The following is a 25881-nucleotide window of genomic DNA, read 5'->3' on the forward strand; positions in this document are numbered from 1 at the left end:
CTACCAGATGACTCTGCTTTCTTAAGGAATGTGAGTTAACACTCAGTTGCCACTTCTCTAACCAAACTCTCTGGAATAAGTCCTGTAGCTTGTCTAGTCCCCAAAGACCCTCTGGTGTCACCAGAAGAATGCCCTGAATACCGGAAGTCTGGATGGTCTGGTAAAGGGGTCAGTGAGGAGTTCTGCTTCCCCATCAAGTCTCTCCGACACACATAGCAAGTAATGCAAACAAGAAACAGGCACAATTGTTTCCACCATCAAGTGATTATGGTTCAGAGAAACAAAGGGGTCAAGAGTAAGGGACTGGACAATTACAGCAGAGTGAAAGGAACCTGCATTGCTCTGATGATCAGTCGTAAGTGGTCGTCTATTGAAATAAAGTTATACTCATCTCAAGACAAAGCTCCAGGTGAAAGGCCTCTTCCAGACTTTATAACTAATAAATATATGCTAGCTGCTAATGGAACTAAAGATCTAGACAAGTATTTGTTGAACAGTTCTGTAGGAAGGCAGCATCACAATTATTCTCTCATACAACATTTGGTATAGGAAGAAGTGAGCTACTCTGGACATCTCTACATTCCTTATTGCTTCTCCTCAGACTTGTTTACGGCATACTCACAAGGGTCTCTTGCCTGTTGACTGGGTATTACACAGTCCTCACAGAATGTATTTATTAAGTAAATTCTTTAGTGTTACAGATGGATTGTCAGAATGCATTAGAAATGCAAATAGAAAATCCAACTCTTTGAGACCCTATGGACTGTAGCCTGCCACACTCCTCTGTCCATGGGATTCTCCAGGCAAGAGTACTGGACACGACTTTGTGACTGAATAACAACAACAACAGTGTTTTTATTCTGCTCCCAAGAAAACAAGGTCTGCAAAAACACATATATGCCCTTAGGACTTGTAGGCTAGTATTTTCACCAAAATATTCCTCCCTGCTCCCATCACATGGTAGCAATAGTACCTCTTCATGAGGATCAAAGTCAATTGTCATGATAAACTTCTCCTGTGCCTGCTGCTTTATTGGCAAAAGATGCCCGGAGAAAACAGGCAGCATCTATAGCTTTAGGTTTAAGGTGCCTTTAGTGTGCCCCCTCAATGAAACACTCCCTCTCTAGAACCACAGGCCTAGATTTTGAAGGTCAAGGAGCACAAATTTCCCTAAAGAAGTCCCTGTGAGTGATACTATGTGCCACTGCCTCCAAACCCATGCATTATGCCTATTGGGTACACAGCATCCTATAATGACTTTGGGCATAAGTTATTGACCACATCCAGAACAATGGTGTCCCATCCTCTCAAGAGTTATGGTCAAATAGGCATCTCAACTGCCTTCTGAGAGTGTTCCACAATGCTACTGGGCAAGCTAGTTCTGAACTGTGTGATTGTGGTAGAACCAGTGGAATTCATGTCACATGATTTTAAGCTCATTCTGTATCATGTGAGTGGCCAAATACATCCCAAACACAACATCTGAAAAAAGGCTCATCTTTGAAAGGATGTTGAAGTCCTGCTGTGATCATAGCCAGCATAACAAGAAGTAACTACAAAGCTATAGCTTTAAAAAGAGATTCACATGTTCTCCTCCAAATTTGTCTGCATTAGTTTCCCTTTGTTTGCTTATCATTTAAGGCACATTTAAAGGGCACAAAAGATGGAGTGGAATTCAGCTGGGTATATTGAACAGTTGGGAATACTTTGAAAAAGAAAATGTTTGTGCCTATCTAGAGTTTGTCCTTGTTGGGTAATGGCTGCAGTTTCTATTCCCCTTATTCGAAGTAGGAACCAAGACAAAACAGAATAGCAGTTTAATTGATAGATGTCCACACCACTTCTCATGCAAGAATTAGACAGAGTAGTTTAAGATACACAGTTTAAGATAATTAGATATATAGTTTAAGATTTTCACTATAGTAATAAAATTGTGACATGACTATTGGCTCCAATATTCTTAAAAAGTAGTGGAAATGAGTGAGAAGGTAACCATTCCTGGTGACATACATGTGGATCCTAAAAATTCAGAACAACGGACAACACAGAATGAGACTAACAGTGGATGAATGCACAGACACTTGTGGCTTTCGGTTTGTATTAGATCCTGCTTTCTGTTTCTGTATATCCCTAATAGACTCCGTCCCCTGAAACTCCTATCCAACTATATTAAAATCTGTGGACTTTGATCATGTGAACTCTCTGACACTTCAAAAATGGTAAAAGGAACCTTAAGCCAGAAATAACTTTTTCCTTTAAAAATGAGATCTAAAGAGAGTTTAGCTTGAACACTGTCAGTTATCCCTTTACCTCGTGTTGCAGATACACTGAGGCTGAACTTTCTCAGGTGATACACCTCCACTCCAGCTTGCAAGCAGAGTGACATACTTATTATAGCCAAATAAACAATCAAGGTCTATCACCTTACAATTTTATAGTCCTGAATGCCTATTCTTTTATCTTATTTATTTCTGTGCTCAGCAATATCCAAGGTGCTTTTAATTTTGCACATTTTTACAAATATTTTGTCTCAGTGGCTACTCTCTCCAATTCTAGAGCTCCCCAAACCTAGGAATTTTATCCCCAAAGGCTATTATTCCTTTGAATCCACATTTTCCACACCTGATGAACTGCACTCACATTTCAGACCTGAAAGTGCGGCAGGTTTGAACTGTTTACAATGCTGGTCAATCCATAGCCCATGGTCTTTCATGAAACTCTGAGGATGTGAAAATGAGACTCTTCCTCTCAAAAGTTTCACTAGACACAAAGTTCAGTGCACTAGATGATAAACAAGCACAATTTCTAAAGCAAGATGCAAGACCACTTATTCTGGAATTCAGTTCAGTCACTTAGTCGTGTCTGACTCTTTGTGACTCCTATGAACCCCAGAACGCCAGGCCTCCCTGTCCATCACCAACTCCTGGAGTCTAACCAAACCCATGTCCATTGAGTCGGTGATGCCAACCAACCATCTTATCCTCTGTCGTCCCCTTCTCCTCCTGCCCTCAATCTTTCCCAGCATCAGGGGCTTTTCAAATGAGTCAGCTCTTTCCCATCAGGTGGCCAAAATCTTCCATTTAGGAACACATTTTAATCATTCTTCAGTTCAGTTCAGTGGCTCAGCTGTGTCCGACTCTTTGTGACCCCATGAACCACAGCACGCCAGGCCTCCCTGTCCATCACCAACTACCAAAAACGTTCACTCAAATTCACGTCCATTGAGTTGGTGATGCCATTCTTACTTACTTATGTAATTATTCTTACTTTTCCAAAATAGTATACTTTTGTCAATTATACCTATGGGATATAATTTTAAAAGGATTTTTCCTGAAGCAGTGACAAACCATGGAAACTGAAGATAAAACTACAAATATATTTGTAAGTAATAATATATATCATGTTTATAATATGTATAATATATATCATGTTTCAGAGCCAAATATATCTAAGTGGCCTTAGGGTCTTCATTTTGAAACATATATCTTTATACTCTCATTGACAAAAAACAAAAATTCATGAAAACAGAAGAGAATAAATCAAGAGATACAGAACAAGACCAAGAGTGAGGGAGGAAAAGAGAGAAATTTCTGGGATCCAGGTAACTGAGAAAAGATTAACATTATTTGGCTTTAGGTTATGTGCCCAATCTCCCCCTAAATCCATCTCAGTGGCTCAGGGATTATAGAGCCACGGTAGTTTTCCCAGTTTGGGTTAAAGTCTTGAATCTACCAAGGGAAGTCTCAGAATTCTAGAAAAATCTGACCCTGATATTGTAGCATACACCTTTAGAGTTATATAACATGCTTTGCAGCTCCAAATATGGTCTCATTCTATTTTACAAAATAAGCATACGGCAATCTAGCTGCTTTTTCTACTTTTCTAGCTGCTTTTTCAGCTAAAGAAGTCTGCATAGGGAATACATGCCAAAGCACTTCCTCTTGGGGACATTTGGCCATAGAACTTTGAGATTATATTCTGCCTGTCCTTCCTTTCCCTCACTTCCATCTGAAATACAAATGGGATAGTGAAACCCTGCTTCATAGGGTAAAAACCTGACACAGAAACTGCAGACTAAGGGAAATTCTTGAGCTCATCTTACAGAATGAGCAGATAAGGGAAGAGCTTGTTTGAAAACGCCTTCCTCTTGTAACACAGCAAAACTGTCTGAGGCCAGGTGAAACCAATATAGCTGATCAGAGTCAGAACAGACCCGCCTGCCCCATAGGGGACCTAGTGTCATCACAGCCCCTGCAGCCTTGCTGGGTTGCCTCACAAATCAACTCTCTGCTGCAAATCTCCTGCTCTCAGTGTTTTGGCTTGCAGCTCCTTGGGCAAAAGAACCTGGTTCCCTAACAGCTGCAGTCAAGCTTTTAACTTACAGGTTAGTACAGCCTTAAAGGATACAGAAAAGAACGGAAGGAATCTGAATCAACCCCTAACCTCCAAATCTGGATCCACACTAGTAAAAGAAAAGAGGAAAACTCTAACAAAATAATAGTGAAGCTCAAGAGGAAGGGGATATACATATAATTATGGCTGATTTGTGTTATTGTGTGGCAGAAACCAGCACAACAGTGTAAAGCAATTATTCTCCAATTAAAAAAATAGTGAATATGTCTGGGCTATAAAATTGAGGATTTTATACACACATATTTATTTTGCTAATGAAAAAAAAGATCGAGTTAAAACACTTTTTAAAAAGGAAAGAGAAAGGAAAAAAATGAAACATTTTTCAAGTGAAGAAACATTAATAAACTCCCTCTCTGACAAAACACCCCTGAGAGACAGACTGTTGAACTCATCCTACCATTACTTGTACTTCCTTCAAACCAACTGTGGAGGAGGGACAAAGTTGTGCTGACCCAGCCAGGCCTGGAGGAACACCTGTCTCCCTGTCTTTCCTGGAATTCATCCAGATTCCTGCCTCCATTAAAAAACAAACAAACAAAAAAAAAACAATTATCCCTTTCGGTTTTGATTTCGTTTCCCATAAGCCCCACCACTTTTAATAACCAGCTGGCTTTTCAGCTTTTTTTTTTTCCAGCTTCTGAGCATGAGTCCGTTTGCAGAGGAGCCAGAAGCAGGAAGAGCCCTAGTAGCCAGCCAGAGCAACTGACTTGACCCCCAGCTGCAGCTCCAGGTAAGTCTGCTCCTAAACTTGACCTTCCAAGCACACTTCGGTTAAATAACAATAAATCCCCCAGCGCAGACCCCACACTGGGGGAGGAGAGGAGCAGATGGAGGCCCTGGGCCCGCGGGTGGCGGCTGGCCGGGCACATTGTTCAGGCAGCTCCGAGTCTCCTTTTGGATCCCAGGCTGCTTTCAGGCTTGTCGCCCGGAGGCGCCGCTGCTCCTGGAGCATCTAAGCAGGGCTGCAGCAAAAAGCAGGAGAGCAGGTACGTCTTCTGAGGAAAGGAAGCTGAAGTCATTTTTGAGATTGAAGACGCAAACTCACCCTCACTCCCCAGCCCGCCCTTCGCCGAGGCGATGGGTGCGGTCTCTTCTCCTAGCCCCCTCTTGCCCTCCTCAGGCACATCCTGAGTGCACCCCGCTGGGCAGTGGTCAAACAAAAAAGATGGTCCTAGACACAGAGCCAATTTAAATCCTAAACGATGGACTCGGGATTATTTTTGTCTTAACATTTGATACTCTGAATACATACAGAACTGTTTTCTTTGGAATAATTCAATCTCACTCTTACTAAAAAAAGCTATTAATAACTGTAAGATCTAATCATGTTTGTTGATCATGCATGGTTTTTAATGAGTGGCACATACATTAACAGCCTCAGAATAACTTCTGGTACTTGCTGAAAATCTCCAGTGTGGGGTATTCTTGACTATCAGATAATTCTGAACAGTCAGCTTTGGAAACTTGCTGGTCATCTTCTGCCTTCTATTAGCACTGTTCTTTTCTATTTGTTTAGTTTCTTTTTTATGGCTTTTTGTTGTTTTATATGTATTTATTTATGAGGCCATGCCATGCAGCACATGGGGATCTTAGTTCCTGGACCAGGGAACCCCTGTCTCTTGCATTGGGAACAGGGAGTCTTAACCACTGGACTGCTGGGAAAGTACCTGCAAGTGCTTAATTTTGAAGTTAAAAGCTTCTTGGTTTTGGTCCCTCAGTATACTTTGGGTTAAAATACAAAATCTTTGTAGACTCATTGACTTACACAAAGCTTTATCAATATTTGGTCTAAGATATTTACTCCATAATTTCTCTTGCTTATAGCTATTCACCTTAAAAATAAAAGTTATTTTACAAGCCAAAGTGAATTTATTCAGAAATAGTCGAGTTATTGCAATTTGGGACAAGCGAGCTATTAAAAAAAAAAAAAAAGCCATAAGGAAGTCCAACAAAGAAAAAGAACATTATAGAGAAAAGTAAGGGGCTGCGAAGTTTGGTTTGGAAAGAAAAGTCAGAGTTCAAGAGTGATGACCAATTCTCATTGACTGAGTTGCTGGGGTAGTCAATTCTTGTAGGAGATGCAGTGTACACCTTTTCCTCTTGAGGGTTGTCATTGGTAACTCTTTCCCTGTTGAAAATTTTTACCTTGGGGTCCATAATTGACAATTCTTCCGTAACTGACCTCCAGTCTGTAGTTCTGCAACAAGCCCTCTTCTGGCTTGCTGACTCCATTTGAGTGAGTTTCATTTTGGGTGTGGGGGGGGTGGGGTTGGGGACACATGAAACCCAATTGGCTCAGAATCCGCCTGCCAGTGCAGGATATGCAGGAGACACCAGAAACATGGGTTTGATCCCTGGATCAGGATGCCTTGGAAGAGAAAATGGCAACAGGCTCCACTATTCTTGCCTGGAGCACACAGCACATACATGATGGGGGAGGGGACACAGGCCTTCAAGTGAGATCTTACTTCCCAGACCGGGGATGGAACCAGCACCCTTGTCAATGAAAGCACAGAGTCCCAACTACTGTCAGGGAATTCTCCAGGTTTACACAGCAGTAAAAGGTCATGTTTTACTCTTCCATTTCTGCTCCAAATCCACTATAGAAAAAGAAAAGAAATCGTTCTGAAGAAATCTGTTAAATAAATAAATGTTTTTTCTGATAAAAAGATTTTAGATACCTTATAATTCTTGGCAATTTGCAGCTTACAGAGCTCCCTGACACATTATAACACACTGTCTAATTAAAATAGTACATGAATCAAGAAAAAAATTTTTTCATGATTTAGAGCCTGTTATCAGCTGTACTGTAATGAATCAAGAATTGTTGCTTTACATATAAACCTCTAAGAAACAGAAGATGTTGGAGTTAAGTTCCTTTTTCAAGGCATCAACAGAAAATAAGTGCTATGAACCTTCAGGTTTGAACCCTGGCAGCCCGACTCCAGAACCTGTATTTGGACATCCCAGGGCAGCTCTGAACTCCTCCAGCCTGACTCTTCCTACATCACTGCTATTCCCTCTCAGCTATTACCACTGGATCTCCCCAGCCTGCTCATCTTCCTCTTGGGCTGTGTCCTCCCACTTGCTTGCAACCAGGGAGGGAAGTGTCAGAGCCAATCCTCCACTTTCATTCAGTAATTACTGTCCCTGTATTCAGACATTCAGTTGTAAAGCAATACTTATATAGAATTTACTATGTACCAGCATAATTTTAAGACTATTGTAAGCATCATGAGATATTTAATCCTCCAAATAACCCTAATGACAGATTGATTTTTATGTCTAATGCTGCCATTGTATAGAAGAAAAAACTGAGGCACAAAGGAATTAATCTTCTCCGTCGTCACACAGCCAGTAACATATGGAAACATGTGGATGTTGCTTAGTATTGTTTTTGAGAAAATAAAGGAACAGTCAAAGCCTTCTGACTTCTGTCTGTCTCCTAAGATCATGAAACATCTAGTCATGGTGATGAAATCATTTAGAGTAGAGCCTGGCCCAGATGTGAAACCCTGGCATATCTAGCCAGACCTTATAACACCCAAGTTGCTTGCATCTCTTCTCTATCTGCTTAAATAATAAGAAATACCCTTTAATTTCAGTTAGTAAATTAATTATTACATGTGCAACTTTGTTAGGTACCTTAAAGATCTGTGCTGTTTTAAAAGAGAGCAGCATCTTTATCTCAACTTCTATCTCTCACAATTACTCTTCCTCCAGCCCGTCCTACTCCAGTGATTCCTTCATCTGGTCACCAGTCACATTCATTTTCCTTTGTTGGCAAGGTTTTCCCTGATTAATCTCCATGTAAATTCAAGTCCCATTCCCTGCTCATTTCCTTCTGAGCATTTACCACCCTCTAATATCCATATATGTGGATATTTTATTTCTTCACTTTCTATATTATTTGTCTCCTTTACTAGAATAGAGATCCATGAAGCAAGAATTTGTATCTGCCTTGTTCACTGTTTGATCCTAAGCTCCTAGAAAAGTGTCCAGCACATGGAAGGTTCTCAATAAATATTTGTGCAATTAATGAGTGATCAAATCATTCTGGAACTCAAGAAATCATCTCTGGTCACTCCTCATCCCGTTCATGTCCCATCTGTCTCTACTTACCCCTAAAATGTTAGTGTTCTCAAAGCTCTATCATCAGTGCTTTGTGTTCTCAGGCTGTTCACTGTATGCCTCATGTGGGCAAGGTTGCGTTAGGGTTCATTTAAGGATCAATAAGATAATATACATACTGTACCTGTACAGGCCTTGGCACACTAAGCTAAATACTTACCTTTTTGAAATATACAAAGCAAAGAGAATTGATATCTAAGTTCCACAAGCAGAAGACTAATGTGCATATGACTTTGGTAACCATGAGGATTGACCTCAGGACCCTGTAGGGGTTTTTTGGGTTTTTTTCATATTTTATTATTTTTTAATTGAAATATAATTTCTTTACAATGTTGTGTTAGTTTCTGCTGTACAACAATATGAATCAGCTATATGCATACATATATCCTCTCCCTCTTGAGCCTCCCTCCTGCCCCCCATCCCACCCCTCTGGAGACCTTGTGTTCTACTGAGTTGTTTCTCTGGGTTACAGCTTCCCATGGTATCTGGATCCACCATAATGGACCCCATCTGTCTGGTAAGAAACCAGAACAATCAGCTGACAGTCAATCCTAGAGCAATAAAGATTCTCGAGCAGATATCTCAGCCTGTGGTGGCGGTGGCCATCGCAGGGCTGTATAGGACCGGAAAATCCTACCTGATGAACCGCCTGGCAGGACGGAACCACGGTGAGTTTTGTTAAGTGTCGTTCAGGACTCTTGCTTGAAAGCATGGTAACACAGCCTGCTGATCCTCCTCCTCTAGGATCATGTTAAGGAAGAGCCTAACTCCCCCACCCGCGTCGCTGAAAAAACTTCTAATTCTCACCACCGAGTTTATAACTTCAAACCCATCCCTCCACAATGTTCACTCTTCTGTCCAGTGATGGAGAGTTCCCAATCCCATCAGAACATCTACCTCGTTCATCCTGATTCCATCCACTGCCGTCTTCTCGGGCTCATCTTCAACAATTACTGCCTTCCTTTCTCCTTCACCACGTTTGCCCTAAAGCACAGAGTCATTCCAAGCAGCACACAAATATTTTTTAATATGTCTTATTTTAGAAAATAGAAGGGAGCACCAACAGCAAAATCCCCATATCCTATACCTCAACGAGACTACCATGCATTCCTTTTGGTTTAATTTCACAGTAAAACTTTAATAACTATACATATTCTCTTTCTCTAACTAGTCTTTTCTAATATGTGAACTCTAAGGCACATAGATGGGGCTTCCCTGGGGGCTCATATGGTAAAGACGGCCTGCAATGCAGGAGACCTGGTTGCAATCCCTGGGTCAGGAAGATCCCCTGGAGAAGGGAATGGCAGCCCACTCCCATATTCTTGCCTGGAGAATTCCATGGAGAGAGGAGCCTGGCAGCTATGGGCTACTGTCATTGGGGTTGCAAAGAATCAGACACCACTGAGCGACCAATACTTTCAGGTTTCCCAGGTGGTGCAGTGGTAAAGAATCTGCCTACCAGCGCAGGAGATGCAGGAGACTCAGGTTTAATCTCTGGGTCGGGAAGATTCCGTGGAGAAGGAAATGGCAAGCCACTCCAGTATTCTTCCTGGAAAATGCCATGGACAGAGGAGCGTGGGGGACTATAGTCCATGGAGTCACAAAGAGTCAGTCAAGACTGAGCACACACATATAATAACACTTATGGAAGAATACATAAAAATATATATATACATATTAAAAAGTTGATAAGTATGAAGTGATCAACTGTTCAGTTGCTGCCCAGAGTAAGAAATAAAACATCACCAACACCCAAAAGCCCAAATCACACCCTCTTACACCCTCACTGGAGCTCACCGATGTTTTGATTTTCATGGTACCTCCTTTCATTCTTTATATTTAAATACTGTTTTACAATATATGCGACTATTTCTTAAAAATAGCTTAAATTTTATAGAGGAAAGTACATTCTGGTATTCATTGGGATCTTGATTCATATTCTCAATAAGAAGTTTATGAGGTTCATCTAGTTTGTCATGGGTGTCTGTAAGTACTTTCACTATTTTGTACTTTTAAACTGACAGAGGATATCACAATTTACTGATCCATTTGTTGCTGATGAACACTGGCATTATTTGCAACTTTTATCTTTGATGAATGGTGCTCTCATGATTATTGTTCATCTATATCCTGGTATGTGTATATACTAACTTCCTTATGTTTTACCTAGAAGTGGAATTGCTGAATCAAGAAGTGTTTGTCTTCAGCCTTTCTGGATAACATCAAACAGCCTTTTTAGCTTTATGTTCAGTTTATGTGCTTATTAGCAGCGATTTAAATTTTCCACATTTTCACAAAATTTCAGTAAAAACATTTTTAAACTTTTGTCAATCTGGTGTCTATATAGTTGCTTGTTATTTGCCTCACTACAAATAGGTTTGAGCACTTTTTCATATATTTGCCTTTTGCCTTTCCTATTTCAAGAGGGTTTTTTTCTACCAAGTTGCCTGACTTGTTTCTAATTTTTAGGATAATACACCCATGTCCTGTTGGGCATTTCTAAGAAGACACACCATTTCTTTCCTAATGCCTTCCTCTGTGGCCCAGCAGCTTAGCACAATTAGGGAATAGAACCTCAGTTCACTAAACTCTAAGGGTCCCTGAAATATCTCAGTGTCTCACTCAAATTCTCTGTTTCTGTGTCTGTCTCTCTCTCTCTCTCTTCCCCCATCTCTCTTTTTTCTTCCTTTCTCCCACTCTCATTTTTCCTTTGCAATCTCTTACTGACTTAAAAGAAGACATTTTAAGTTTGTCTTTCTTTGAAAGGAAATTGATCACCAATCAGGGGAGGATGCTTTTGCTTGCCAGTGTAAATTAATAAATAGGTCATTTTTGGAGAGATTTAAGATTTCAGAACTCTAAGAAAGAGATACATGCAAGGAGTTTGAGGAACATTCTTTCTTTTGCTACTTGAGATAACATCTGGTAATAAAGAGATGATTTTCCTACTGAGGAAACCTTTAACCTAGTCATGTTTTAGGGCTTCCCTGGTGTCTCAGTTGGTAAAGAATCCACCTGCAATGCAAGAAACCTGGGTTTGATCCTGGTTTTGGATGATCCCTTGGAGGAGGGCATGACAACCCACTCTAATATTCTTACCTGGACAATCCCCATGAACAGAGAAGCCTGGTGGGCTACTGCCTATGGGACCACAGAGTCGGACACAACTTAGCGACTAAGCAGTCATGTTTTAAAACATCTGAATTGTGACTTACCACATGAGTCATATCACAGGAAGAAGAAAGCACAAATTAGCACCCAGTCAGGGTTGACTAGCAGAAGCAAGTCAGTATTTTCTCTCCTGTGGTAATACCGTTGTCTGTTCTTTACATCTCATAACTGACTGTGATGACCTCCACTTATAGCTTGTCTTTTCTCCCTGGAGGAACTGAGAGTTCACATTTCTCTGTATTAATCAGCACACAGTCAAATGCCCTCATGATGTAGAAGAGTGAAGATCGTCTCAGGTCCTATACCCACTTTGAGCAGAACACACAAGATGTGGCACTGAATGGCCTGAGCCATGTTGAACCATGCTCCCTTAGGTATTGCATCATATCCATTTCTATTCTCAGTTGAAGGGAGTATTGGCATCTGACCAAGGTCAAAATCTTGGACTGTTGGGTGAGATATCTTACCTGCAGCTTCTTAGGCATGTACCTCACATCCTCTCCCATCTCTGGGCTTAAGCCTTGAGAAAGAAGGGCAAGCAAGTCTTACAGGTCTGTTTTGCTTTCCCTTCTGTTATATCTCTGTGTGAGTCAGTAAACAAAGAATTCATCATTTTTGAAGAGGAGAAGAGAAATGAGGAAAATACGAGGAGGAAGAAGAGGAATAAAACTAACAAAAGTTGATGTATCAATGCAGGTTGTGAAAGGACACAGAGAATCCACTTAGAGGGGAACTGAAGATGTTTATTGGAGGGACGATTACAAGGGCATGAGCTGAGCAAAGGGAACCAATGAAGTAATGCAGAAACACTCAGAGGGTGGCAGGAACAATGTCAAGTAGCTTTGATATCTCCTACAGCATGAAGAGACAAGCAGTGAGTGGATTCCAGATGTGGTAAAGATCAAGGTCTTGTGCTTAGTTGCTCAGTCATGTCCGACTCTTTGTGATCCCACGGACTGTGACCCACCAGGCTCCTCTGTCCATGGGCATTCTCCAGGCAAGAATACTGGAGTGGGTTGCCATGTCGTCCTCCAGGGGATCTTCCCAACTCAGGGATTGAACCCAGATCTTCCCCATTGTGGGTGGATTCTTTACCATCTGAGCCACCAGGGGAGCCCAAGCATTCTGGAGTAGGTAGCCTATCCCTTCGCCAGGGGATCTTCCTGACCCAGGAATCAAACAGGGTCTCCTGTATTGCAGACCAATTCTTTACCAAAAAGGAGATGTGACTAAATATGGGAACAGAGGCACCGGGACACCATGGTTCATCAGGGTGGAAGCCAGGGCAACAGGTGCCTGCCTTCTAATCTCCTACTGTTACCTCTCACTGGTAAAAGTCCATCTGAAAGTGGAGGATAAGGGAGCTCTTCAGTGTCAGACAAATGTAGAGAGGTTAATAGAGCTAACATTATTTAAGAATGTGGCACAGTTTGAGCTATTAATGGTAAGAGATGAATAGGGGACACAAAGTGTTTCTTGAGAAGGTTCTGAATATGTGTAGAGGTTGGATCTTCTGTACTTGTTGAAGTGAAAGCATCCTCCCCACAGGCAGGCACTCACATGCACACAAGTTCACCCAAAGTAACCTGTGGGCGGCCTGGACTACCTGCTCTTACTTTACATTGCTTCCTCTTTCTGTGCAGGTTTCCGTCTGGGCTCCACAGTGAGGTCTGAAACCAAGGGCATCTGGATGTGGTGTGTGCCCCACCCCTCCAAGGAGAACCACACCCTGGTCCTTCTGGACACTGAGGGTCTGGGTGATGTGGAGAAGGTAAGGCAGGGAATCTTCTTTACTCCTGACACTCCACTTACAAATTCAATTTCTCGCCTCAATTCAACTTTTACAACATATTCCTGTACACTGCAAATCCAGTTATAAATAATGAGGTTAAATTCTCTTTCCTTGAATTTTCTCTTTAATAAGATCAATACTTTGGTTACTGGGGACACATCTCCTTATATTTAACACTGGGGTGAAAGATGGAAGTTAACAAATATGTATTGGGTTCAAATCTAAGGCTCTGTGTTAAGTGCAACTGTGAGTGAAGTATAACCCAGAGCTGAGTTGGGGAGATAAAAAATAAGCAGACCCATGAAAAAAAGAGTGAGGCCTTACCCCAGTTTTTTAGGTTTGGGAAGAAATCTTAGTGAAAGCTGTAATTCACGCAGTCAACTGGATCTACAGGTTCAGATGTGTAGAGTTAATCAAGCTGGAAGTAGGAATCATGAAAGTAGATTCAGCAAATAAACTATTTTTTAAATCTGCAGAAAAGCTTCCAACATACCAGGAGCATTTTATTCCATGTTTTGGATCTCTGAAGAGGAATTCTTCAATAAATTCTATAAAAACTTGAGCTAGACTCATGAGGAGAATGTAAATGGGATAATATTAGGTATTTTGTCTTCACAGTGTTACTTGCAATCAAATTTTCTCCTTATTTATATTAATCTGCTTCTAAATTAAAAGTAGTAGCATTGAATCTTTGACTTTCATCACTGCAGAAAAGGATTTAGGGCATGAATTCAGAAATTCTGAGTTTAAAAATCCAGATTTAAAGTATTCACTAATCATCTCAGTGTGAACCCAAGATGGTCGACTAACTCCTGCTAGATTCTAGGTTGCATGACCTTCTTCTTTTTGTCTAATTGTATTTGTTAAGAAACCAAAGCACACCAGACTGCACACTGATAGCAGCAGAACTTGCTGCCCTCCCTACCTGTAGTGTGTCTCGGCAATATATACTCTGTTCCAAAGTCACTCGACTTCTCCTGAATCTCATTTTCAGCCTCATCATCTATGACCACATGGGTCACCACTACTTCAGTCAAATAAAATGAGCATGTAATACGCTTTCTGATCACACTCTCTGACAACTGAGATTGGTTTCTGTGGGCCCTCCACGTGCATGGTCCCTGTAACTGCACAAGTCCATGTTCTGTCATTTCTTTAAAGCCCAGCTCTTTTTAACCTAATGCCATATCGCTGTCAGACACAATCACATCTGGCTCTGAATGCACAGAGTACATTTTCTGGTTCGTTTGAAATCATCCCCTTTGTCTTTTACAGTATAGTATTAGGTTTCATGCCTGGCATCTTGGATGTCTTTACATGTTGCCAGATAATCTGCCCCTCCATCTCTCTAAGAAGGGACTGTCATAGGAAACTTTATATCCATATAAGCAGATGTTGTATCCACTGTTTTGTAAATGCACAATGAATAGTTGATGAATTTAATTGAATAACACTAGTTCATAACATAGCCTATGATCAAGAAAATAAGTGCAAAGGAATCATGGCCCATTTATTATTGCATAACTTATGTGCTCCAGGCACTGTACTAAACATTTGACATTAAAAAAAATAATTCTGTTTATTTATTTATTTCATTTTTGACTTCACTAGGTCTTGGTTGTTGTGCGGGCTTTTCTCTAGCTGCAGACAGTGGGGGCCACTCTCTAGCTGCAGTGCTTAGGCTTCTCACTCCTGGGTCTTCTCTTGTTGCAGAGCACAGGCTGTAGGGTGCATGGGCTTCAGTAGTTCCAGTGCATGGGCTCAGTAGTTGCAGCTCTCGGGCACTAGAGCACAGGCTCAATAGTTGTGGTGTACGGGCTATTCCTCCACAGCATGTGCGATCTTCCCAGTTTAGGGATCTAGCCCACGTCTCCTGTATTGGCAGGTGGGTTCTTTACCATTGAGCCAGGAGACAAGCCTGATGCACATTTATGATGTCATTCACTTCTGTTAATAGCTAACCACACCAAAGTGCTTAGAGGGATCAGTGTCAACACCAAAAAGGTTTGCATTTAGCATTGTCTTGAAAATTTATGTTACTTGTCTTACTATTTAATTACAGTACAACTGTTATAGTAAATGAACAACCATATGGGAGAAGGAGGAGTAGCATCCTCACACTGTAATGTACTTTTTAGGGGGATTCCAAGAATGACTCGTGGATCTTTGCCCTGGCCGTGCTCCTGAGCAGCACCTTTGTCTACAACAGCATGAGCACCATCAACCACCAGGCCCTGGAACAGCTGCAGTATCCTTCCAGGAACTGAACCAGCACATTTCATTGAGTTTATGGCACTAGCGACTGATACTGTTTCTTCTTTCCCATGATTCCATTCTCATGGCTGACATAGAGGGAAAATGGGGCAAAAGAGAAGGTTGATATAATGTGTTTTGGGGCCAAATCTAGAAATTGTGTTGGAGGGTGCTTTTTATTCCTTAGCTAATCACAGCTATGTGACTGAACTAACAGAGTTAATCAGAACCAAATCATCTCCCAGCTCTGATGAGGAAGAAGGCTCATTCGAGTTTCTGAGTTTCTTTCCAGACTTCATCTGGACTGTGCGGGATTTCACATTGGAACTGGAGTTAGATGGATACCCCATCACTGAAGATGAGTACCTGCAGAATGCCTTGAAGTTGATTCCAGGTATCAGAGCAGGGCCAGAGTGTTGGGTGGTTCAGTAGGAGGTAGGGTCAACAGAGCTCTGACATTCAGCACTTGATGTCAGTCTTGATTTGAGGTTGAGCTGAGGCCATGCTAATGGTGCCTGGTGAATGACAGATGGTGGCTTCAGTCATTATTGTTACTGGGAAAACTCTAGTGACCAGAGCTTAAGCTCACAGAGGAAATGTGGAATCCTATATTAGACCAAATGATTTTAGAGAAATAAATACCATGAAAAAAAAAAAAGGCTCACATAAACTTATATTACATAGAAAATCTAAGTGCTTCTCCTTTTCTATTTGAGAAAGATAATCCATCGAACCAGAATCCAAAGGTAAACAAAAGGACAAATTTCTAAGTACCTTTAACACAGTGTATCTTACCAGCATAGGTAGCTACATTCTTCATATTGATAGATAGGCTATTTATACACTACAGAGTTCAGGAAAAAAGCACTGCCATGTCCTTCCAGTAAGACTGTCAGATCCTTTATATGCTCTTCCTCATAATATCACACTCTTCATCCTAGAACCTGACATAGTATATGTCAGCTAATATAATAAGTTAGTTATTCAAATTATTTTAGCAGAGTGGTACCTGGAAGTAATATTCATTTTTGTTCACTTACTCATTTACTTCCCTGATGGCTCAACTGGTAAAGAATCTGCCTGCAATGCAGGAGACCTGTGTTCAATCCCTGGGTTGGAAAGATCTCCCAGAGAAGAAAATGGCTACCCACTCCAGTATTCTTGCCTGGAGAATTCCATGGACAGAGAAACCTGGCAAGCTACAGTCCATGAGGTTGCAAAGAGTTGAACATAACTAAGTGATTAAGTTTCACTTTCAATAACTTGTTCATTCTTTCAATAAATAAGTATTTGTTGAACTACTGGTAGATGCCCAGAATCCTTCTATATAATAACCACATCCAGTGTAAAATTATGCAAAGAAGAGATGAGGTCTCCTGGTTTCAGTTCAGTTCAGTTGCTCAATCATGTCCAACTCATTGTGACCCCATGGATGGCAGCACGTCAGGCTTCCCTGTCCATTACCAACTCTCTGAGCTTGCTCAAACTAATGTCCATCAAGTCGGTGATGCCATCCAACTATGTCATCCTCTGTTGTCTGCTTCTCCTCCTGCCTTTGATCTTTCCCAGCATCAGGGACTTTTCAAATGAGTCCGTTCTTTGCATCAAGTGGCCAAAGTATTGGAGTTTCAGTTTCAGCATCAGTCTTTCCAATGAATATTCAGGATTGATTTTCTTTAGGATGGACAGGTTGGATCTCCTTGCAGTCCAAAGAATTCTCAAGAGTCTTCTCCAAAATCACAGTTCAAAAGCATCAATTCTTTGGTGCTCAGCTTTTTTTATAGTCCAACTCTCACATTCATACATGACTACTGGAAAAACCATAGCTTAGACTAGATGGACCTTTGTTGGCAAAGTAATGTCTCTGCTTTTTAATACGCTGTCTAGGTTGGTCATAACTTTTCTTCCATTTGGCAAGTGTCTTATAATTTCATGGCTTCAGTCACCATCTGCAGTGACTTCAGAGTCCCCCAAAATAAAGTCTGTCACTGTTTCCATTGTTTTCCTATCTATTTGCATGAAGTAATGGGACCAGATGCCATGATCTTGGTTTTTTAAATGTTGAGTTTTAACCCGACTTTTTCCACTCTCCTCTTTCACTTTCATCAAGAGGCTCTTTAGTTCTTCTTCACTTTCTGCTATAAGGATGGTGTCATCTGCGTATCTAAGGTTATTGATATTTCTCCCAGCAATCTTGATTCCAGCTTGTGCTTCATCCAGCCCAACATTTCGCATGAGGTACTCTGCATATAAGTTAAATAGGCAGGGTGACAATATACAGCTTTGACATACTCCTTTCCCAATTTGGAACCAGTCTGTTGTTCCATGTCCAGTTCGAAATGTTGCTTCGTGACCTGCATACAGATTTCTCAGAAGGCAGGTAAGGTGGCCTGGTATTCCCATCTCTTGAAGAATTTTTCACAGTTTATGGTGATCCATATAGTCAAAGGCTTTAGCATAGTCAATAAAGCAGAAGTAGATGTTTTTCCATAACTCTGTTGCTTTTTTGATGATCCAGTGGATGTTGGCAATTTGAGCTCTTGTTCCTCTGCCTTTTCTAAATCCAGCTTGAACATCTAGGAAGTTCATGGTTCACATACTATTGAAGCCTGGCTTGGAGAGTTTTGAGCATTACTTTGGTAGCATGTGAGATGGGTGCAATTGTGTGGTAGTTTGAACATTCTTTGGCATTGCCTTTCTTTGGGAGTGGTTTCATTGAGGCTACACTAACATGAAATGGTGTGTGCTAAAGTAATCGCCAATCATATCTACAATGTGTGTACTTGTTTTCTCTGATTTATGAAGCGTTTCTTCACATCCTGAGTATCATTTGTCTTCCACAGGTTATTTTCCCAGCAATATCATAAATATATAATAAATATCTTTATTTCTACCATCACATTACTATAGAGCCCATATGTCATTTCTCACGTGGGAACTGTAATATCAGAAAAATATTTCTGACAATTTCTTGGATTCATCTATTACTCAAGAAACATCTAATAAGTAGTTGATCCACTGCACAGCATGGAAAGTTAAGGAAAAGAATCAGAAGTTTGTCACTAAGAATGGATTCCTCCCCCGTCTCCTCAGAAGTACTTGCTTTGCTCTTAGAGATACACAAAAAAAGAGGGCGAGGGGATTTTCCACCCCTGGGTAGATTAGTGTAAGATTGATTTGCATAATTCAATAATAGGAGATACACGAGTCATCTGCGTATCTGAGGTTATTGATATTTCTCCCGGCAATCTTGATTCCAGCTTGTGCTTCATCCAGCCCAACATTTCACATGATGTACTCTGCATATAAGTTAAATAAGCAGGGTGACAATATACAGCCTTGACGTACTCCTTTCCCAATTTGGAACCAGTCTGTTGTTATTCTTGAGAATAACAAGAGTTATAGTGATGCAAAGATCCTTGGGACTGAAAGTCCTCAGGCCTCTATTCCTTTCATGATTGCTCTTTTTCCAATTCTGCAGGCAAGGATCCCAAAATTCAAAATTCCAACATGACCAGAGAGTGCATCAGGAAATTTTTTCCAAAAAGAAAGTGCTTTGTCTTTGACCGGCCTACAAATGACAGAAAGCTATTACTCCATGTTGAGGAACTATCAGATAACCAATTGGATGTGAATTTCCAGAAGCAGTCAAAAGATTTTTGCTCATATATCTTTACCCATGCAAAGCCCAAGACCCTAAGAGAAGGAATCACTGTCACTGGGGGAGGTGAGTCTCCTTCGCTACCTCATGTCTCTCTGTGCTTCAGTGTGCGGTAAACTTGTGATTACACTCTGAATTTCTCTTGGTTTCTCTGTAGTTGTGTTTTCTTCTCCATGTGACTTGGAAAATGGATGTTCACACCACTCATGAAAATGCATGTTTATTCATTTAAAGAAGCATATATAAGTGCTTTGCAGTCTACCAAATCTCATGAAACTATACATTAATGATATAAATTAAAGATAGAAATCTTCATGGTGATGAGATGTCTGAAGGGATAAGTGTTTCGAGTGAGAATAGGCAAGATATTTTGTGAATTTACATGAAACAGGACATAAATAGTAGTTATGAATCTGTGTAAGTTCATCGAGAGTCTGAGAAACAAATGTAAATACAATCTTATGTACAGGGCTGGCTTCACGGACATGCCACCTGGGCAGTCATGCTGCGATGAGCCCTGCTTGGTTTCATGTTTGTTTCAACTGTCCTGAAATTCTTGATGACATTTCAAGAAGGCATTTTCATTTACAAATAATGCCCACAAGCTATGTAATGTACTTATATCTATAATAAGTTCTTTTTATTTTATTACAATAGGGAAAGTGATCTAGGAGAATCTTGGGCATATTGTTTGAGATCATTTGTTCAATATTGTAATATGATGAATTTGAGAACCATAAAAGATAGAGTGAATAGTAGACATAGTGATGTTATTATAAACAAGTAGATTCATAGGTCAAACAGGAGAGGGATACAAGAATGAGTAAATAGAATGAGGAGAAGAATAAATAGAGGAAAAGGAAACTTCCACTTCCATAAAATTGTAGTGATTTTTTTTTAAGGTGCTAATCTCTAAACCTATACAACAGGTAAGAATTCTCTCTCCATTTAATAAATATCATGTATCTTTCAGGGTTGGGGACTCTGGTGGAGGCCTACGTAGATGCCATCAACAGTGGAGGAGTTCCCTGTTTGGAGAACGCAGTAATAACTCTGGCTGAGTGTGAGAACTCAGCAGCCGTGCAGAAGGCAGCTGATCACTACAGTGAGCAGATGACCCAGCGACTGAACCTTCCCACAGACACGCTTCAGGAGCTGCTGGAGGTGCATTCAGCCTGTGAGAAGGAAGCCATTGCCATCTTCATGGAGCGCTCCTTCAAGGATGACAAGCGGATGTTCCAGAAGAAGCTCGTGGTAATGTGTCCTAGAATATATGCTTCCTGATTCCTTTCTTCTGGAATGATACTGAGACTCCCCCTTTCTGACAAAATGGTCCCGGTGCTTCTTATCATAAAAGGAGTTTAGATTCTAATGAGTGATAGGGCTCTACAGGCTACAGGTCATCACTTTTCTAAAAATTGGGCTTCTTATTTTCTGTTATGGTGAAACAAATTACTCTGCTCTTAGCAGCTTGAAACAACACACATCAATTAGCTTATCATTCCTCAGGTCAGATCCCACTCAGGGTCTGTGGGTATTCTGCTTGGTGTACCATAGCTAAAAACAAGGTTCAAATTACTTGGTATCCACATGGACATTCTGGGGAACTCCCCTCCTTCTTCAATGCAGCAATGGCACACTGTTTTCCTCTTCTATTTCTAATCTCTCGGGCTACCACTTCTGCTACCAACTAGAGAAGAATAACATGTAAAGTGCAAGTGTGACCAGGAAATATCCACCTGAGTAATCTCCATTTTGTGAAGTCAAAATGTTCCATGCAATATAGTCTGTACACAGAATAATTGTTCATCATATTCATAAGTCCAGGGACTAGGTAGAGTGTGGACCCTGGGAAAGAGAATTCTTAGCGATCACAATTCTGCTTACCTTTAGCACCTTCACTGAAAGTCTTTCAGTCTTGCTTTACCATTATGTTACAAAAATCTCGTACTTCATATTGAGAAAACAAGCCTGATTGGAATTTATAAGTACAAGCAAAAATTTCTTTTCCTATATTTTCACACACTCAAATTCTCAATGAAATGAGAATATAAGAAAAGTTGAAAACTCTAATTGGTGTGGTGTTGTTTCACTAAGTCACGTCTCACTCTGAGATCCCATGGATTATAGCCCCCCAGGCACCTTTGTCCACAGAATTTTCCAGGTAAGAATACTGGAGTGAGCTGCCATTTCCTACTTCAGGGGTTCTTCCCAACCCGAGGATTGAACCAGCATCTGTTGCGTGTCCTGCACTGGCATGCGGATTCTTTACCACTGTGTCACCTGGGAGGCCCTGCTCAGTGTATAGTTAATTCATTAGTAGGAACTTGATTTCCTATGTATGTATGTTTTATCCTTACCACCCAAGTTGGCAGAAGAAGCTCTACTTTAAGACATAATTGTCTTTTTGTTGTTCATTGGTGATGGATAGATCACTATTAATGCTAATGCTGTTAAAATAGTACTTTGTTTCTGCCAACCCATTCATTGCACAGACATTGACACTGAGCCCAGGGAATTTAGGGGACTTCATACAAGTCACACAAAGAGTTGGTCAGAACTGGGACTACAACTGATGGCTGACTCCATGTCTAGTATTCTGAGTCTCCTGTGCCCTGATGCTGTCAGACTGCTTCTTCCAAGGGAGCACAGCTGGACCATCCTGTCTACCAACTTCTTTCTATTGAATTTTCCCTTATTTCCTTGGCAGGACATCATGGAGAAAACGAAGGACAGTTTCATGATCCAGAATGAAGAGGCTTCTGTCAAATATTATGAGGCTGAGCTTAAACAGCTTTCAGAATCCTTGATGAAAAGTATTTCAGGAGGCACATTCTTTGTCCCTGGAGGACACAGTCTCTATATAGAAGCAAGGAACAAGTTTGAACAAGACTATAAACTGGTTCCCAGGAAAGGAGTTAAGGTGAGGAGTAATGGGATTGGGAAAGAGCAGTGGATTGGAGTCAAACGATCTTTGTTGGTTCATTTGGTTGCCAGATCCTGATTTGCACAGAGGCAGCTGGTCATGAGGAGGCTGACTTGGAACCCCAGGAGGGTTCTGAGTCTAGGGCTGTTTTTCTGATGAGTTGAGTAAGAGTCCAGGAGATCCCAGGTCTATTGGCTGCCCACTGGTGGGTGAGTCAGGTCCTAGGCCTAGTCACACGCTACTAGAGGAGAGAGCCATGTCCTGGGGTCTGGGTGCAGGGTCCAGGAGTTCCAGAGCATGTGTTGACAATGGTAGAGCTGTTAGGCTCCTGGATCTGGGGGATTTTGAAGATTCTGTTGGCCTGATATTGGTCCAGGTGGTCTTGAACCCAGCTGGTCCCAGGAATGACATGGCCTGCTAGTGAGTGGACTGGCCCTGCAGACTGAGAAACTGAGGTCTTTTGCACCTGGTATCTTTCCCTGATGTGTCCCAGGGTCTCTGGCTGGAGGGTGCTGGAGTTTCAGGTCTCGTGCCTGTGTCCTGGTGAATGGGACTGGGTCCCTGGCCCTCTGGTAGGCATAGCCATGTCCAGAGGCAGCTGTGGGCTCAGGAGATCTGCTGGTGGATGGAGCTGCATGCATGTCTAGTCAGTTGCTTGGCCTGAGGCCTCCCAGGACTGGCATCTGCAGACCATTGCATTAGGGCAGGGCTGGGTCTTGGGGCTAATAAGATTGAGGGAAGATTCCAAAATGGTGCTCGCCAGCCCCAGTGTCCAAGTGGTGGAAGGAGCTTCCCAGAATGTCTTCTGCCAGTGTCTATGTCCCCAAGAGAAGCTCCAGTTGCCTCCAGCCAATCTGGGAGACTCTCCAGGGTCAGCAGGTAGGTCTGACCCAGGCTCCTATCAAGTTAGTGTTTATTCTCTGGGTCCTGGGACACGTGAGATTTAGTGTGCACTGTGTAAGGGCTAGACTCTTCTTTACCCAGGCCCTCGGAGACTGAAAATCAGCTCCACTGGCCTTCCAAGCAAATACTCCATGAGTGTTTGTAGACATGCACATAATTCTCAGGTCTGTAACCATTTGGGGAGCCTACAAAGGATGGAGAATTTATAGGATACAGTCTGTTGTTTACTGAACAATAATTTCCACAGCAAGACACTACGTCTTTTCTACCTGACAAGTCTTTGCTCCTTGTTGTTTCCTCAGGCAAACCAGGTCCTCCAGAGCTTCCTGCAGTCACAGGCAGGAGTAGAGGAAGCCATCCTGCAGGCAGACCAGGCCCTCACAGATGCGGACGAAGCCATGGCAGGTACAGGGGTGGACTGAGCTCTCAGAGGGGAAGGTGGCTCTTGTGCTGCCATTTGGCAGGTGTGGGAACAAACACTTCCTGACACCAGAGCTTCCTCTTCTTCCATGGAACCTCTCTGCTACATGTGGATGTAAATGGGGGAGTTTGGGTTATATGTCCATCCAATCAGTGCTTCTACATCATATGCTGAAGCATGTTGTCTGTGGTAGCAGGAACAGTCAGACTCCCTCCCACAATATTAAAGGCACCTTATCTCTGAGCAAAGAAGGTGATAGCTCAACATAAGTCAAGTTCTCCCCTCTTTACAATTCTTGTGGAACAGCTGAGTGTGCCAAGAAGGATGCAGCTGAGAGGGAACAGGAGCTGCTAAGAGAGAAACAGAATGAAGAGGAACAAAAAATGGAGGCACAAGAGAGAAGCTTCAAAGAAAACCTGGCCCAACTGCAAGAGAAGATGGATAGAGAAAGAGAAAACCTTCGGAGAGAGCAGCAAACGATGCTGGAGCACAAGCTGAAGGTAAGTCTAGATGGGCCTGGGCGGCACCTTGGGGAAACCCTAACTCCTCAGGAATAAAGGGACGGCAATTTGACCTCAAGTCAGCTCCCGGAGGGAAATACAAAAACACAGGATTCACTGTAACATCAAAGAGATGTGAATCGGTTTATGTCTGTAAGACTCGGCACCTTCTGTAGTGTTAGGGTTTGAATGGGACCAGCCAGGCTCCTGGACTGCTGTTCACAGTGATTATAGCATCACATTTGTTCCCAAGTGAATAGGACCTCAGTCTTAGAGTCCTTAGAATTTGGGATACAACCATCAGAGACCTGGAATAGTTCCATCTGCTCCTGAAAATATCAGGTTGTGCCGGTATGAAATACTGGATGCTGAAAGCTGTAAAATTTGCTACATTTGTTTCCATGTCTCCTGATCCATTTTATACACCTAAACTAAACGCATTCTTTGTCGCAGCCTGGAGTTTGATAGCTAGAGTTCTGAGTGAGTCAGCAGTGCCATCTTGGTGACATGTGTGTGGTCATTCTACCTCAGTGAAACTGACAAATATTTAGAACTCACCTACATGTTCTCCCGAAGTGTATTTATGAGGCTGGAACCTCTCCCTGGGGTAGTTTTCAGACCTGACCTATACCCAACTTCTCTGTACCCAAGAAGATCGTGTTGAAGGAACATGGGAAGCTCTAAACCCTGGATGCTCTCCCTTCTGTGTTGCAAATGTTTGCAAATATTAGAATAATATATATAAAAAATAAACATATAAAGTGTTAGAGAATAGACACACATGCATATCAACTGTAGTAGTTTGACACAAAATGCTGATTTGGGGTATTTTCAAAAAGGGACTCTTCTTTTTACAGATGCAAAAAGAGTTACTCACAGAAGGATTCAAAAAGGAAGCTGAGGCATTAAGTAAAGAGATAGATCAACTAAAAGAAGATATTCAAACAACTGAAAAGTCCTTCAATATTTCAGATGTCCTTGATATGGCGAGCATGGCATTGATTGCAGTACTCCCTGGGGCTTATAAAGTACTTGGTATGGGACTGAAACTTCTCAGTGATCGTATGAAAGGGGCTGAGAAACCCTACTAAGTGTATTTTGGAACGCTTCTTATGTTTTAGTAGTGTAACACTACAGTTCATTGTTGGGGGCCAGCGTGAGGCACTCCGCCCGTGGAAAAGGTCATGAGGAAGGAGGCTCGACATACGCAAAGGCGGGATCGAGCCTCAGGCATCCCCCTGGAAATCCTTGAGCATCTACCCCCATAACCAGAGCCTGCCTACTTTACTACTTTGTGTTCTCACCTACACCTCTGACTTTACGGGGGGCTGTCCCCCACTACCTCTTTCTGAGAAGGAGTTAACTTAGAGCTCCAGTTAATAATAATTCCTGGGCGTGACAGGAGTGTTTCAACTTACAAACTCCTCTGAAGGTTCTCTAGCCTGCCTGACAGGCTTGTCCGGCCACATGTGATTGCTCACAGCCTCCCAACCGTGAGAGGCACGAGATGCTTTAAACCTTCTAAAAACAGGTTCCTTAGAAAAGTTAGAAAACCATTAGTATAAGTATAGTGGTCTGATTAGAAATTGTATTGGTGAAGGGTTTTTCATTTGTTGAGCCAATGCTTACTGCTAAGTCTCCACATCCCTTGCCCTCACACACATTAATGAATATATAGAAATAAGTATTAACCTTTGATATTAATCACGT

The 25881-nt window shown here is 41.7% G+C and overlaps 1 protein-coding gene across 2 annotated transcripts; it reads left to right on the forward strand.

The window, feature by feature from the left end:
- The first annotated feature begins 4991 nt into the window (after positions 1-4991).
- Positions 4992-25439, forward strand: LOC123334066 (guanylate-binding protein 7). 2 transcript variants are annotated; one of them, XM_044944731.2, is made up of 11 exons: positions 4992-5143; positions 9017-9212; positions 13359-13486; positions 15646-15755; positions 15958-16154; positions 19242-19487; positions 20395-20675; positions 22132-22344; positions 23553-23655; positions 23978-24171; positions 25029-25439. In XM_044944731.2, the coding sequence occupies exons 2-11, from the start codon at positions 9023-9025 to the stop codon at positions 25260-25262; spliced, it is 1896 nt and encodes a 631-aa protein (XP_044800666.2). In that variant the 5' UTR covers positions 4992-5143; positions 9017-9022; the 3' UTR covers positions 25263-25439. The 2 variants fall into 2 exon arrangements, with proteins under 2 accessions (XP_044800666.2, XP_045022031.1); XM_045166096.1 differs by lacking the exon at positions 9017-9212 and having other exon boundaries at positions 5051-5143.
- Positions 25440-25881: the final 442 nt, after the last annotated feature.

Source organism: Bubalus bubalis, chromosome 6 (assembly GCF_019923935.1).
Source record: "Bubalus bubalis isolate 160015118507 breed Murrah chromosome 6, NDDB_SH_1, whole genome shotgun sequence".
NCBI lineage: Eukaryota > Metazoa > Chordata > Mammalia > Artiodactyla > Bovidae > Bubalus > Bubalus bubalis.